Genomic DNA, 16,203 nt, shown 5'->3' on the forward strand with positions numbered 1-16,203 from the left:
CAAGAGGTAGCTCTTCTGCAGCCAGCCCCAGTGCTCTGCTTTCCTTTGGACCCCTCAGCGAGGCCAAAAGATGGGTTTTCTTATCTGGGTAGTTCAGGACCTTCACACACATTGCCCAGGAGAGGTCAATTCAGTGCTGCTAATGCAGCGGTTTGACTTCAACCCTGGAGGCGCACTCCATTGTCTCTCCAGACAGACAGATATCAACAAAAATGTTACCCCTTGGCTCTTGTAGCTCAAGGATGCAGTGGACAGCAGTTTTTGCAAATTCTTTTTATTGGAATGTGTAACATTTCATTACGGAAAGGTGCCTGGCCCTGCCAGGTTTTGAACCACAGCTTAAAGGGCAACCTGAAGAGCTTCTGTCACATGTCGCTTCAGCTCCTGAAGGTTTTGAAGGGCAGAAGACACACTCAGGACATTCCATGCCTGACCAGCCACAGTGCTGGAACGGTGGTAGGACAACAGCTCTGCCTTCCCCAGCAGCCCTGCGAACAAAGCAACATTGAGTCCATGCATCCTAGGAGACAAATATAGCGAGATCAGACTGCCCTGCTTTGGCTAAGAAGGCTTCTCTTGGGGGAGGAATAAGATCTAACAAACATTGGGGCTGCAGATAATGGGACACAGTCATGGCCGTATGCTGGGTAAGAGAGGTTTTGTGCCCCTTAAGGAGAACCCAGGTGTGGCCATCTTCCTGAGGAAGCCTGAGGGCAGCACAAACCTCCCCCTGGGAAAGATAGACCATTTCTTGCCTTACCTATCCACAGCTGCTCTCTGCACCTGCCCTTCGCTCACCTGTTCCCCACCTTGAGGTTTTCCTTGTTGGTGTCTTCACCTAGCCATCCCCAGAGGTTTTCCATTTCCTGTTCATCCCACCCAGGATCCTTTCCTCCTCATTTTTCACCCCAATCCATCCTCATCTGTGGGGTGTTAGAACCCTCAAGCTTTGGCACATCTCCTTCTTGTCTTTGGGGCACACAGGGCTGGAACAGCACCCCACGGGCCGGGGGGCTGGCAGGAATGGAGCAATTCCAGGGCTGACAAACTCCGTCCCAGCAAAGCACTTTTCTGTTAAAGAGCCCCAGAGAGTGAAGGAGGCACGGTCAAGAGACGAGGGCTCCCCGTGCCAATTGTCAGATTAGGTAGCTCTGAAAGGGAAGAGGAGGCCTCTCCTTACCAAGGACGGTTGGCAACAGGCTGGCATCCGAGGTCTTGGCTCTGTAGAACAGCAGAGTGCCGGAGAGGGGAACATGCTGTTTGAAGACGGCTCCACTGAGTTCATGCAGGACAGGAGTGCTGCCCGCCACAGACCCAACTAACACATAGGGTGACTCTTGCGCAGAAAGTTGCAGCAGGGCCTCGTCGCTACCCAGCACTCTGCCACTGTGGGTTGTGGTGATCTGCAGGGGGGGGGGATGGCAAAAGAGATGCAGAGCCTGTTCATTGCAGAGGAGATCTGCTTCCGGATTCCCTCTTTGGGGAACTCGAGGAGAGCTCAGCTCTTGCCCATCATGGAGCGAGAGGCAGAAACAGCAAAGGTAAAATCTGCTCAATGGGCAGAAATTCAATATGCACATATCTGTGCTAAGGAAGCTGCACCAGTTGAGTTTCTGACAGTTTTGCTACTGCAAAGATAAAAACCATGTCGGGGGGGGGGGACACCACCCTCTCCTGAACAGACCAAAGGAAAGGCTCAAAGACCTCACTGCTAAGTGATCGTAGGGCAACATTGAGGCTCCCCACGGAGCTGCCCTTGGGACCTGTCAGCAGTGGGCACCAGACGTACCTTCAGCCCAGATTCCTGTGCCAGGAGAAGCCCGTTCACAAGGTTCGCTTCCTTCTGCACACTTTCCTTAAGGAGGCCGATGGCCACGGCAGGGCTCAGGTAGCTGCCCGCCTTCTGCAAGGTTGCACCTAGTGAGTGTTACAGGCATAGTCAATTAATAAAAAAGAAGTGTCCTGTGTGTCTCCTGTCCTGTCCTCACCCTGCATCCAGAAGACAAGTCAATGAAGAGACTGGACTGTATGATCATGGGCTGTGCCAGAACCAGACACTCCAACCAGCAGGACCCTGGGGCCTGACTTGCTTCTTGGCGGCACTGGGGCTGCTGCCTCCTTGTGGGCAAGCCTCTCCCTAGCTCCGAGACAAAAGCCGCCAGGTGGGCTAACAGCCCCCCACCCTTTCCCTTTACACAGGCCCATGCTGGCACCTTAAAAAAGAGCAAGTTTTCCTGATGGGAAAGGTTCACTTGCTCAGCTGTCAGTCTGCTATTAAAGGGACAGCGTCAGGGCCGGTAAACAAGCCCACAAGCCTCGCTGCAGCTGCAGCAAGACATCAAGATCACATTGCTTCTTCTCAAATGCAACACCGCAGCAACGGAGCACATTCCCATCTCTTCTGTGTGCTCATTAGTACCACCCATGATTGACTGCTTCTGGTTAGCGGCGCATGTTTCCTTAGCAGCAAGAGCAGAGGGGGATGCAGGCAGTTAGGGGCAGGCCTCTCCCTACCAATACCTTGTGGACTTGGCAGAAGAGCAGGGAGGAGGGAGAAGAGCAAACACACACACACACACACACACACACACACACACACACACACCCAAGGCAGCAGGGCAGAGCGCTGGGCCTGCCATAGGCAAGTTGCAGGGAGGACGAAGCAGCATGAGGAGGAGGCAGAAAGGCCAGAGATGAGGAGGAGACAGAGGAGAAGCTTTCAAGAGGGCTGCAGAACAACTGAGAGAGCAGGAGGGGGGAACCTGAGCCCCCCCCCAAGGCTGGGACTACAGCTCCCAGGACCCTTGCTGGCCATGAGACACGTTGGTGTGGAGTTGGGAGTCCAACCACAGTGAGGGCCTCGGGTTTCCCCAGCCTTGTGGTAGCTAAATAAGCAGGGCTCTGTGTCTTCTGTCATCCTGCACCAGCACGTAAAGGAGGACCCGACACAGGATTCAGCTCCCTGAGAACCTTGGATGTTCCTACATATAGAAAAACAAGTTTGCACCCATCATGGTTGCAGCAAAAGTAAATGGCTCATGAATGGCAAAAACTCATTGATATGGGTTGCAAAATTCAACTGTTCTTCGCACAGAATGAAGAAGAGGTTTTAAAGCACAAGAACACAGAGCCCTACGCTAAGGAGAGGTGAGAGAGCAAAAGCAGAGGGGTAAATAGACTTATGCATTAAAAAAAATAAAACCCGGCAGTATCTCCAGCCCAGTCCTGCTCCTGAATCTCTCCTCTCACCGTGAGTGACAAGCTGAACGCCTCCATGCACTGGGTGGCTCAGGGCCTGCAGCACAGTCCCCAGGGCCCTGGCCAGGGCAATCCATGGTTTGGTATGAGGGGCATATGCACTGTGGAGAGCTTGGCCATTGACCTGAGGGAGAGAAAAAACCTCTGCTCCATTTCTCCTGCCTGGGATCCAAGTCCCAATGAGAACACTTTGAATGAAGGGCAGTGGTTCTCCTTCTGCCTTCCTACAAACCTACCCAGGCATCCATCCATCCATCCATCCATCCATCCATCCACCCAAAGACCTTGCCTGGGCTCAGTTCTGCTCTTGCTCTCATTTGCTAAACAGTGATCTTGGCAAAAGCTGAGCTTGCTGGATCAAAGCGTGACACTTGCTTTGCAAAGAAGTTGAGCCAGGCTACCACGTTACACTTTGCAAGTCTGCCCAGTTGCACTGCAGAATATTTTGCTTTATCTAACAAGCTTGTCGTTAAGCAAGCGTTGAGAAAACCAACATGCTCATGCTTTGCAGAACAGCTATTTTGCATCTTAAACTTTGCTAAAAAGCTCAAATTTTAGAAAACAAAATAAAACAAATAAACAAATAAAAAACAAAATAAACCACAGATTTAAACTAAAAACCAATATTAAGATTAATTTTGTAAACTGCAAAATGAGAACAATGAAAGAGAAGGACTCACCGCGCCTACCAGAGCCCTACCCTGGGCCCAGTCCACTATTTGCACTGCAATCTCTCTGCCACAGCGACTCTGAGCTTCTCTGGTGCTGGCACCCAAGTGGGGGCAGCAGATGACATTGGGGTGGTTTACCAAGGCCTTGTCCCTGGGGGGCTCCTAGAGGGGGAAGAAGAAGAGCCGAGTCGGTTACTAAGACCGTACAGCTGATCTCTCACAGACTGCCAGTGAAGGTGAATGTTGGGAGATTCAGGACAGACAAAAGGAAGTCCTTCTTCACACAGCGCAGAGTTAAACTACGGCAATCATTCCCACAGGAGACAGTGCTGGCCACCAACATGGAGGGCTTGGGAAGAGGACGAGACAAATTCCTGGAGGAGAGCAGAGCTATCAAGGGCTACCAAGCATGTCGGAGGCAAGAATGCTTCTGAAGGCCAACTGCTGGAAACCCCAGGAGCGGAGAGGGCTCTTGTGCTCCTGGTCTGCTGGCTGGTTTCCCACAGTCCTATGGTTGGCCCCAGTGAGAACAGGATGCTGGACAAGATGAGCCCCAGGCCTGATCCAGCAGGCTCTTCTTCTGTTCTCACACCCAGGTTAAGCTATGCTAGAAGCAGCCATCAAGCCCAATGCTGCAAAGACAGCAACCCTTCACTGCCATCTTCTCTGGGAACCAAGGGAGGAGTCCTGGAGCCCAAAGTCCTGGCAAGGCTCAGGCGCTCACTCCAAAGGCTTCCCTTACCAGCAGCATTTCCTCCACGAGCCTCTTCGGTGCGGCTGATCTGGGCAAGGGGAGCGGAGGGGCAATGCATTGGATGAGGCCCTCTTGCCACATGTTGGCATTCCAACAACCACACAAAAGCAAGAAGGGCTCGTGTGCAGCCTGATGGCACCCCAAGGAAAGCCAGGGAATGAAATCCAATGCCCAAACACCTCACCTCCGTGAAGACATCTAGGGCTGCTCCCCCACACTGGCCAGACTGCAGGGCCCGCAAAAGGGCCGCCTCATCCACAATGCCTCCTCGGGCACAATTGATCACCTGGACCCCACGCCGGCACTGAGCAAAAGTGGCATCATTCAGGAGCCCTGGAAAGAAAGCAGCCGTCAAAACAGAGGTGGAAACAGCTCCCATGCCACTCCAGCCGCAGCCACCTTTCCTGAGGAGGGGGCTGGGCAAAGCGAGCCCACCATTCCCTGGGGGGCTTTTGGGCTGCAGGTCTATGATTATCACACCCCCAAATGTAGATGGGTGCATTCCTGGAAATCAAGCTTTCAGTTTCATAAAGAAGGAAGCAGTTTTCTAATCCTAAAGTTGACAAATTTGAAAACTGCATAGAGAGTGCCAGAAGTTTCTGAAGCTTGCCTGCATAATAACTCTTTGCGCCTCTGCATGAGTAACAGAAACAGAATTATGAAAAACAAGCCATCAGGACAAACATTATTTTATTATTATTATTATTATTATTATTATTATTATTATTATTATTATTACAGCAACAATACAGCTTTCCCCGTGCTGCCTTTCTGCACCAGCTGCAGGTCTCCCACTTGAGGCAATCCACAGACCTTTCTTTCTGGTGGCCATCCTTCCTCCCTCACATCCATGATCCACCTTCTGTACTCCCATGTGAAGGCTGGGCTGCCTCTGCTGCTTTCAGCCAACTTCCTGTGCCCCCCACAGACTGAGGGGGCTCCTCAGTCCCCCCCCCAGTCCTGCCACCCCATTCGTTGTGGGACCAGACAGCTTCCCCGTGGAGCACTCTGCAGGCACACACGCAGCCCAGGACCCTGCAGGATCACCTCTGGCAATCCCCAGGGGCACCCCTTACCTGTGGTGGAAGGCAGCAGAGGGGTGTGGACGGTGATGAAATCGCACAGCGGCCAGACTTGTTCCAAAGGCAGCTGCTCAACTCCAAAAGCGGCAGACTCCTCAGGAGTGATGATGGGGTCGTAGCCTATGGTCTGGAGGCCAAGGCGGAGAGAGACCAAGAGCTCTTTAAGGTCGCTGAGATTCCCCACCCCATCTCATCACCCCAAACATGGAAGAAAGGCATAGGGCCTCTTGAGAAGGCAGCGGATCAGGGCCACGGGATGTGCCTCCTCCAGACCGCAAGCAGTCCCCCTCCACAAGGGCGTTCTTACCTTCATGCCAAAGGACTGCATCCGGACGGCCACTTCTCGTCCAATCCTGCCTAGGCCGAGAATGCCCAGCGTCTTCCCCTGGAGCTCCATCCCCATAAACTAAGGCAAAAGGCACACCTCCATGTGAGAAGAGGGCAGGCCTTGCATGCGCCACCTCCTTCCGGCGCCCCAGCAGCGCAGCGGGAGATGGGGACCCTGACACCAGCCCTCCTACCTTCTTCCGATCCCATTTCCCTTCCTTCATTGAAGCTGCAGCTTGCGGTATTTGCCTGAAATGAAAGACTCCAGTTTAGCAGGTTCCAACCAGGTCCCAAGCCACAACAGAGGAACTATCTGCATGTCTTCTTCTCTTGGATTGTTTTGGTTGTGGGGGGAAGCTCATCTTCCCAAAGATAGGAATGGCCTGTGTCCAAAAGAATCCACCTCCCAAAAACATCCCCTTTCCCAAACAGGGCCCTTTTCTGCATGGGAACGTGTAGCTTGAAGGGATGGATTTCAGCAGAAAAATAACAGGAGGGAAAGGTGAGGCACCCCCTCCAAAGCTGCTTTCCTGTGACAAGAAGGGGGGCTGCCCTACTTCTATCGACAGTGTGCAGTTCCATGTGAAACATGTCGTTGGGAAGAGCTACAGGTTCTTCCCAAGACTTTAGAGCCCAAAGAGATGCCGTGTGGTGCAGTCGGTGCATCTGGAAGGCCTTGTTCTCTTCCCAGAGCCCCGTCACCTACCTTGCCAGGCTCATGACCATGCCACACGTCAGCTCGGCTGCACTGAGGCTGTTGCCAGTCGGTGTGCTGAGGAGCAAAACAAAAGCAGAGGAAGTTGGGTGGAGCCCCTGCCAAAAGCCGTGGCGGACACTGAAAAAGAGCTCCAAGGCCCCCCAACTCTTCCACAACGAGAGCTGTGAACTCTGCACCTGTTGTTCTTCAGAGACAGCAAATACTCCCTGGCACCCCTCTTGTGTAGACCTTTAGGGCTCACCCACACCTGCCCACCGAGGCACAGGTCAGGGCTCAAAAGCTCCGTGTCTGAGCACACACACACACCCCACTCCCTGTGGACAAATCAGGCAACTTTCCTTCCAAGTTCTGCTTGTACAAATTTGGGCACAACTAGCAATGCATCTAAATCCTCCTAATGAGCATGATGTGTTATCACCTGAAATATTTCTCACGGGCAGAATAATACTTTGCTCCCTCTCCTCCTGTGGTGCAGTTAGGAGGAAGAAGCTGTTGCTTTAATTTTCAGTTAATTGCAATTACCCAATATAGCTGAACTGAGAAATATGATTAGTGTTAACTGTGGTTAAGGGAGACAAGTACAGCTCGCCGTGCCCCCCTTGCCATGCCAAGGATCACATGGCACTAGGGAGCACAGCTCAAGCACCGGGGGAAATCCCTTTCCCTGGGACTGAATGTTTTGGCAGAGAGAATACCTGCCTCAACCTTCTGCATCAGAGGCAAAGCACGAGGCTGTCTGTTTTGCTGCAAGAGCTGCTCATAGCCCAGCTCTAAAACAAGCTGAAATTTGCCAAGCTGGAATGTTTGCAGAAGAGGGCAACCAAGATGATCAAGGGACTGGAAACCAAACCATATGAGGAACACTTGAGGGAGGTGGGTCTGTTTAGCCTGGAGGAGACTAAGAGGACGCAGGATAGCAATCTTCAAATATCTAAAGGGCTGTCACATGGAAGATTAAACAAGCTTGTTTTCTGGTACTCCTTGGTAGAGGTGCCTGCTCTGTGGAGCTCCCTTCTATCAGATGTCAGAGAGATAAACAATTATATGACTTTCCGAAGACATCTGAAGGCAGCCCTGTATTGGGAAGTTTTTAATGTTTGATGTTTCATTATGTTTTTTATATTATGATGGAAGCTATCTAGACTAGCTGGGGTAGCCCAGTCAGATGGGTGGGGTATTATTATTATTATTATTATTATTATCATTATTATATTAGCTCAACAGTGGAACAGACTCCCTCGGGAGGCAGTGGACTCTCCTTCCTTGGAGTTTTTAAAGCAGTGTCACAGACTGCTTCGTGAGATTCCCGTATTGCAGAGGGTTGGACTAGATGACCCTTCCAACCCTACAAATTTACGATTCTATGAACTATGTTGTGTGTGAGTGAATATGTGTGGGGGGGGAGGATACATTTGGGGGTCTTGGCCTCAACCTTCTTTGGACCCCCTTCCTGCTAGGCTTCCTCTGACCTTGTGACCCCCCCCCCTGCGCCCATGTGAGCAGCGGCTTACTTCATGACCAGGATTCCTTTCCTCGTAGCGGCATCGACATCCACATTGTCCACACCAGTCCCAGCTCTCCCAATGACCTGCAGCTTCTCAGCAGCGTTGATGACACCTGCAGTCACTTTGGTGGCAGATCGTACAATGAGCCCATCGCAGTCCTAAGGAAATCACAGCAGGAGTGAGCAAAGGGCTGCCTAGAGAACTGGAAGTCAGCAGGGAAGCTGAGGAACAGGACTTAAAAAATGGAAACCATTGGCTAAGGCAGTGTTTCCCAACCAGTGTGCCTCCAGATGTTTTGGGACTACAACTCCCATCATCCCTAGCTAGCAAGACCAGTGGTCAGGAATGATGGGAGTTGTAGTCCCAAAACATCTGGAGGCACACTGGTTGGGAAACACTGGGCTAAGGCAACAAATATTTTGCACCAATAGCCAAATTCTGTAAGGTGCATGAATGACATATGACAGTGTGCAAATTCAGAAATTTGAATGCCATTGCTTTAAATTATGCAAACATAGCTACTAGGGTGGACCAATTATCGGGGGTTTGACTCTGAAATGTCTGAAGGCCAAGGGAGGCAGGATTAGACCACGCTAGGTGCAGAGCTGAGGTAAATAATGGCTCTTGATAGGTACATCTGTGGATATAATATGCCAGCAGTTCCTCGGATCAGTCTCCAGCCACAGAGACCCTTGTGTGAGAGAGAACGGGGAGAGACACACAGAAGTGTTATCAGGGTTGTGCTATGAGCAAAGAGTCAGCCAAAGTCAAGTTGGGCACTATGGCACCATGGGCACAAAATCTCCCAAAGTGAAGTCCCACTTTTAGGTAACAGTAGCAGACCATCTGCTTCCAGTTCCAGGATCTCTCTCCTGGACAGATAAATGCAGGAGACCTGGAGGAAGAAGCTGTTCTGCCATGAACAAGTGAGGACTGGCCTTGAGGGCTCCATGCCAAGCGGGTACCCCAGCCCCAGCACCTGACCCCAAATGCAGCTGAGCTAAGGCAGAAAGTCAAAAGTGCAGCCAAATATGGCCAGAGAAACCCCAAATGCAAATTCCTTGTGCTCTGCGATGACTGTCATGCAGGCTGCATGGGATGGCCAGCATCTGATGGCTGCCCAGATACTTCAGCAACTGCTGCCTATGGCTGCCTATCCACAGGGCTCAGCCAACAGTACATTGAACCAGGGTCTGTGCCCTCATTCTGGCTCAAACAATTCAGGGTGCTGGCTTTGATTTTGAGAGACTTTAATCCTCTGAACCCAAAGAAAACACCTCCTCCCTTGGGCCACTTACAGAGAGTCAAGTTCACTCACAAAACTATCTGGGAGCTACTTTCAGCCACACAGGATGGGCACAATGGTGCCACATAAGGCTGCCCATTCCACAAAGCCAGAATCTCGCCTTTCCAACTGGGATGGCTTTCAGTGGCATTAAGTATAGACAGTGTGTGTGTTTGTGTGTGTCTGCGCGTGCACACACAAAAATCTACTCTTGTTTGGCTTTTGCAACTTATGTTGCAAAGGAGAACATTGCCTCCCTCCTCACCAGAAAAAGCTGGAATAGGGATGAGGAAGGTGTTTTCAGCCAATGTGGCTCAAGGCAGATAGAGTGCTGAACATCAAGAGGAAAGTTAATCAAATTCTCTACTTTTAGTCTTTCAAATTCAGAAGTGTGCTGTAAAATCAGACAGGTGGAGGCAAGTTTCATTCCCATTCCACAAGAACTGAGGCTAAACCAAGCAGACATTCTGCACCCTCAGCTGTTCTAAACAAGCAAAAAAACTGGGAGAGGCAGCATTTCTTTAGCACCAGCCAACCACAATTTAATAAAACAGCAGTTTTCCATGGTGGAATCTTTTCCAGTGGTTTCACCCACAAAGCCCCTCCCTGTGAGAAATGGGAATGGGAGATTGTCTATGAATAAAGCTAAGGATCATGAAAGAGAAGTATTCAACCTGAAAACACTTTTGCCCTCCCTAACATCTGTGGTAGGGCAGCAGTGAACTATAAGGAACCAGGGGTGCAACCCTATGGGATGTTCTCCTCCAGTCCCACAGAAATGAAGGTGAGCTCCCCAAGGAAGAGGGCTTCCTGAATGAGTTCCCCCTGCATATTTTCACCTGCTCTAAATGGGTTGAGATCTGGTATATGTAGGCATCAAAACTTATAAATACCTCAAAATAGGAAATGAAAATGAAGGCAATGAAAAATGCAAGCATCCTAATTTCAGCATGTCTGAAGAGTTGTGTGCATGCGCTTGGATAAACTACCTGAACAATTACATTTTTTATTTTAGAGTTGCTTTGTATTTTATCCATGTCAAAAACTTCACACACCAAGTTTTAAGTGTTCGATATCAAAATGTCTCTTTTCTTTTCCTTTTCTTGAAATAATTTTTATTGGTTTTACAAAATAAACTCACATTTACCACATTTAAATTTTAAAATCAAACAAGATTCTTCTGAATCTTAGGACTCCCCTCCGTGGATCCTTTATAAAAGGTAAAGGGACCCCTGACCATTAGGTCCAGTCATGACCGACTGGGGTTGTGGCGTTCATCTCACGTTATTGGCCAAGGGAGCCAGTGTGGTGTAGTGGTTAAGAGCAGTAGACTCGTATTCTGGGGAACCAGGTTCGCGTCTCCGCTCCTCCACATGCAGCTGCTGGGTGACCTTGGGCTAGTCACACTTCTCTGAAGTCTCTCAGCCCCACTCACCTCACAGAGTGTTTGTTGTGGGGGAGGAGGGGAAAAGAGATTGTTAGCTGCTTTGGGACTCCTTCGGGTAGTGATAAAGCGGGATATCAAATCCAAACTACTACTCTTCTTCTTCTTCTTCAGCTTCCAGGTCATGTGGCTACCCACATCCCTGGATGGATCCTTTATCCTCTAAATCAACTGCATATTATAGTTCTTCCACATTATGGTCCTTCAAAATATCCAAAGTCTTTGTAATGTTGCAAGAATTACTAAAAGACTGCCAAAGAGCTCAAGTGACGACAGTGTAGTCTATTTTTGTCCCATTCCCTATTGAAGTTTTCTCCTCTTTCCATCGCTTTCCCCAGTCTAAATGTCTCTTCTAAAGTGAGCTGGTGTTCTACTGGACTGGAGAGTTGTAGCAAGTGTGTGAGTACCTCAGCCACAATGGAAAGCAGGCCAACACCAGGAATTTTGAAGAAGAGATGGATCAATGCCAACCCTTCCATTTCCTGGGGTTGCCAGCGCTTGTTCTGCCTTGCCCAGCTCATGCGGGAGCAACTGCATTCTCAGGCTTGGAAGAGGAACTAAAAAACCCAACAATTTCCAGAGTTCTCAAAGTGCCCTGGCGGCATGGAGGTCACTGCAAAACCTTGTTTTCTTCCAATATAGGTTTGCCATATTTTGAAGAGCAAAAAAAGAGGACACATTTGCCGATTTCCTAACTATGGATCACTAGGACGATTCTCATTTTACATACCCATGAAAAGGAGGACGTGTCCTGCAAAAGGAGGGAGGGCATGGGGCAACCCTGATATGCTAACTTGATAAACTTCTTAAAGCCCATTGTCGCCCTTATTTTCTAGAGCCCCGCTACTCCGAGCCCCTTCAAGCTCCGGAGATGCTCCTGGCTGCCGCCGCGATCCCCGAAGCCGCCGGCGGGAGCCTGCGAGGCTCGGGTCTCAACTCTGCGGCCACCAAGCCGGGGTTCCCAGGGGGCTGGAGGCGCTGTCCCCGGAGCGATCCTCCGCGTCGGCGCGCGGTTTCTCTAGGGAGCTGCCCGCCCGCCCGCCCGCCCGCCCGGGGCTGCCCTCGGACCTTCCCACGCCGCGCTCTCGGTCCACGCCGCCGCCGCCGCCCCCCACCCCACCCCCGCCGCGAGGCGCCTGTCCGTGGGCTGGCCGGCGCAGCCCTGGAGGAGCCAGCGGGGCCAAGGCGGCTCCAGGGGGCATCCCGAGGGAAGTTCGCCGGGAGGGAGGGCCAAGCCTCTCATCTCGCTGGGCTCACCCGGATCTCGGCCAGCAGCTGCTCGGGACTCAGGCCGGCCTTCTCCACCACGCCGACGCCGGCCTCCCGCAGCAGCCGCGGGCACGACGGGTCCAGGCTGTCGCTCAGCAGCACTTTCCGCAGCGGGGCGCCCGACGCCATCGTCCGATCGCCGATCGCTCCCTTGCTCGCTCGCGCCGCCGGGGAAGGCGAGCCTCCGCCTCGCGCCCTAAAGACGCCTCTCGCCTCGCCGCCTCCGCGCCATTGGACCGGGCCGGCCCCGCCCCGCCCCGCCCCCCGCCTCCTCCTGCCCCACCGCCCGGCCCGAGGGAAGCGCCTCCCTGCTCCAGCCCCGCCAGCGAAAGACGGAGGGAGGCCAAACTGCCAAGGGGGTCGGACTCGGGATGGAACCCGGCGGCGGGGCGACCTTGCCTTCTCTTAGGGCTGCCTTGGCCCTTTTCGCCCTCGCTCCTCCTTCTTTGTGTCGCTGCTGCCATTGTGATCTTAGCTCATTCCTTCGCTTCCCGCATCACCCAGAGAACTCCGGTTATTAATTGTCTGAGAAATGGAGGAATCAATTAAATAATCCTTTACCTAGAAACACGCCTGCAGCCCGAGTTTGCACAAATCCTGAAGCGGACATTCATGGCTCCTCCTTGCAATCCGCGTGCCACGTCAGGACTCCCCGACAGGCTTTTTCCTCGGCGCAGGAGAAGCCAAAGGGGTCTCTCCTCCGCATGTTCCCCTCACTCACCCCCAGGCAGCTTGGCCAACGGTGGGGAATGATGGGGGTTGGAGGACACGTCACGTGGCATAATTGCTTGTCCCTTCCTTGGTGTTCTGCTTAGAAATGCTGAACTCATATCTGATGTGCAACCAACTTGGTCACTTGGGCTGCAAGACGGACAGAGAATTCCTACTTAAATATATGGTACAAACTGAGCTTGGTCAGGTGCACTCAATTTAAAATGTCTGGTTGATAAGTCCCTTATTCAAGCAAACTATACTTTGCCTTCATCTGGGACCCAGGAAAAGTTGTCGGATTCTCTTCTCAACTCATGGCAGAAGCTGATACTGCAGCTGCTTCTGCTCTGTCCTGTGGGAAGGCTGGATGTCTCGTTTTTGCTGCTTGTCACCGTTGCTCCAGGGTTTGGGGGAAAGCAGGCAGTCTCTCCCTCCCGCAGTTCCAGGACCCCAGTTTGCCACTCCCACCCCAGCACCCCATTTCCCAGCAGCTTGTGCACATAGTGTAGTGTTCATCCTTCAAAGCCCTCTTTGCCCCTCCTCCTTCCCACGCCCATTTTTATTTTTTACTGCTGTGATTTGCAAAATTGCAAGAAGGTGGGTGTCCTGGTTCCTCCTGCCTCCTCAGCGCAGGCTTCCACAGCTCGCTCAATTTCTTGCTGCTCCAATATAAGACAGAAGTGTGCAATGCCTCACAGAATGACCCTTAGGACATGCCATTTAGGGAGCTGGGGATGGTAGAAGAAGTAAGAGAACTCAGGACTTGCCTCCTCCTCCTTGCAGCCTGGTCACCCCTTCACTTGGTCCAGCTGCCCAAATAATAATAATAATATTTATTTATTTATTTATTTATTTATTTATTTATTTATTCATACCACACCCCTCTGGGCAGCTTTCAACAACATAGCAAAATACAATAATTCATCAAATATTAAAAGCTTCCCTATAAATTTATAGCTGCCTCACAGTACAGGGTAGAAGCAGACAAATGCTGGAATATTAAATGTGTGCTTCTATAATAACATGCAAAAGCAGTCTTTGATATGAGCTCATATCTGATTTATGCTCAGTAGAAATGAAAAGGGAGCCAAGCCAAATCGTTTAGCGTTTGATAAGAAATGTTGCACAACCTTTCAGTCACAGAGGTTAATCACCTCCTCATGATCAATCCCTAAGATCAAGGTCAATTTCAATATCTCCAAGCTTGAGTTTCTCCTCTGGAAGTTGATCCTATAGAGAGACACCAATAATTCTCTTGAGGCCATTTTAGTCTTGCCCAAAACCCTGGCAGGGAGAGACTGGTTAAAAGAGAGAAAGTCCCACGCTGGCCTGCATAACCGGGGAAGGGCACCTCCTGAGTGAGGGCCAAATGTGGCCCATCAGGTCTCTCTGTGTGGCCCTTAGACCTCTTCGCAGGCCACACCCCTCACTTCACACACCTCTGGAGTGTTGTTTGGGGGGGGGGTTAGAAGGGGTCCTGGTACCCTGACATGGCCTCTTGCTTTCCTGCAGGGAGGAAAGAAAGAAAGAAATGTGTGGGGAGCAACTGGCTGCCAGTATCAAAGGGAACCTTCCTGGTAATTGCTGGAGCCACTTTGGCCAGTTTGCCCAGATGGGAACAGAGCCCTTAGACTGAAAAAGCCTCCCATCCCCACCCCAAAAAAGATTAAGAAAGGCAATAATGAGCAATGGATTCCTGCTGTCCATCCATCACACACAGTTGCCCCTTTCCCACGTCTTCTGGGTTGGCCCCAGAAAAGCCTCCCAGGCTAGAGAGTCCCTGGTAGTCTGTGTTGCCTTTCCAGGGTTGCCAGAAGTACCTTGGGAAGAGCAGCACCAGTCAAGAAAAGGTTGGTGCTGAGCCTGGAAAGCTAGTGGGTGAACTGGTGGACTTTAGTGGAGAAGGAAACAGACTGCCGTGGCTCCCACTTGATGGAGAACTCAAACTCAGGTCCGGGTTTCTACTTCTACCCAAATCATTAATGCTCAGATGGCTGCAAGACATGGGCAAGACACAGCTCAAAGGCTGCACAAGGAAAAGCATTGCTGCTCATTTGACCATAGCCCAAGGCTGGTAGGAGTTGATAGTACGGTACTGTACAGCGCTTTGAGTCGAGCTATTATGTTTGCCCAGCTTCCATCAAAGAGTTCATCTCTCCTTGCCTCTCCAGCTGATAATTCAGCTTCAGCATAAAGCGTCCGGGGGTCTCATCATGTTCCTGAGAGGCAGAGAAAGGGATTCAAATCAGTCCTGAGCCTCTTACTGTTTTTTCTTTTTCCAAGGCTCCAAGGGTGTGTACACATAGCTGGCTTAAAACACAGCCAGCTCCTTCTTTTTCTCAATTCAGATTGAAGTTGGTTTGTGGGAAACACATCAAAATGCAGTATTTCATAAGAAATGAAAGGGTAGATGGGGATTTCAGCCCAAGAGTCTCCTGCACTATTGGAGGGGTTGGGGGGGGGGGGGAAACAGTAAGAGGCAGCAAGTGGGGATTTCCTGCTGCAGGGAAACGCTTGACTTGTCTCTTCTTGCTGCTGTTTCACCAAAGCTCAATGCCGCAGGGCTTCTTCCTGATCTCAGACAACTTGGCCCATTTATTCGTTCTATTTTCTGTGATAGATTTGCTGGCGGATGACAGTATGTACCATGTTGGGAGCTGAGCCGAAGAATGAAGTGCTGTGAAAGTGTCGCCTGAGTGGCTATAGGGGCACTTCAGTTGAATACAATCTGATCACTACTTAGGCACATCTCACTTGTGCACATTCAGTTTTACATGCCTGGCAAACAAAATTAAACATGGGACAAGCAAAAAAGACTTTGGCATTCCTACATGCCCTAGAACCCAGTGTGTTTTGACTATATGCATTTTTTACTTTAGGCGCGATCCCTAGAACGTGACCCTCCCCCCCATCAGCTGTGGGCTCATTGTGCTGCATCTGCAGAGGCTGAGTTCTGCCAGATTCTCGGAGGAAGGGAGATGTAAGACTGGGTTTCCCAGAGGGATTGAGAGCATCGCAGCAGATAATACAAAGCAAATAAACAAGGAACGGCATTTTGCATGGGCAGGTGTAGCAATGCTGCTCACTGAGTTTCAAAGCATTCAGCCTAAAGAGAAGTAACTGCCACTGGTAAGCCCTGGGAAGGTGAGGGCTCGCCGCCTTTTTAAAAATGCTGTGTA

At 51.0% G+C, this 16,203-nt stretch overlaps 1 protein-coding gene across 2 annotated transcripts; it reads right to left on the reverse strand.

The window, feature by feature from the left end:
- Positions 1-258: 258 nt before the first annotated feature.
- On the reverse strand, positions 259-13,114 carry PHGDH (phosphoglycerate dehydrogenase). 2 transcript variants are annotated; one of them, XM_088674826.1, is made up of 12 exons: positions 12,875-13,114; positions 8,322-8,473; positions 6,799-6,864; positions 6,287-6,341; positions 6,073-6,171; positions 5,760-5,892; positions 4,868-5,016; positions 3,939-4,091; positions 3,250-3,382; positions 1,790-1,917; positions 1,181-1,403; positions 259-488 (listed from the first exon to the last, which is right to left on the reverse strand). In XM_088674826.1, the coding sequence occupies exons 2-12, from the start codon at positions 8,324-8,326 to the stop codon at positions 340-342; spliced, it is 1,293 nt and encodes a 430-aa protein (XP_088530952.1). In that variant the 5' UTR covers positions 8,327-8,473; positions 12,875-13,114; the 3' UTR covers positions 259-339. The 2 variants fall into 2 exon arrangements, with proteins under 2 accessions (XP_088530952.1, XP_034957981.1); XM_035102090.3 differs by lacking the exon at positions 12,875-13,114 and adding an exon at positions 12,302-12,488.
- Between the last annotated feature and the right edge of the window lie 3,089 nt (positions 13,115-16,203).

Source organism: Zootoca vivipara, chromosome 7 (assembly GCF_965207765.1).
Source record: "Zootoca vivipara chromosome 7, rZooViv2.hap1.1, whole genome shotgun sequence".
Taxonomy (NCBI): Eukaryota; Metazoa; Chordata; class Lepidosauria; order Squamata; family Lacertidae; genus Zootoca; species Zootoca vivipara.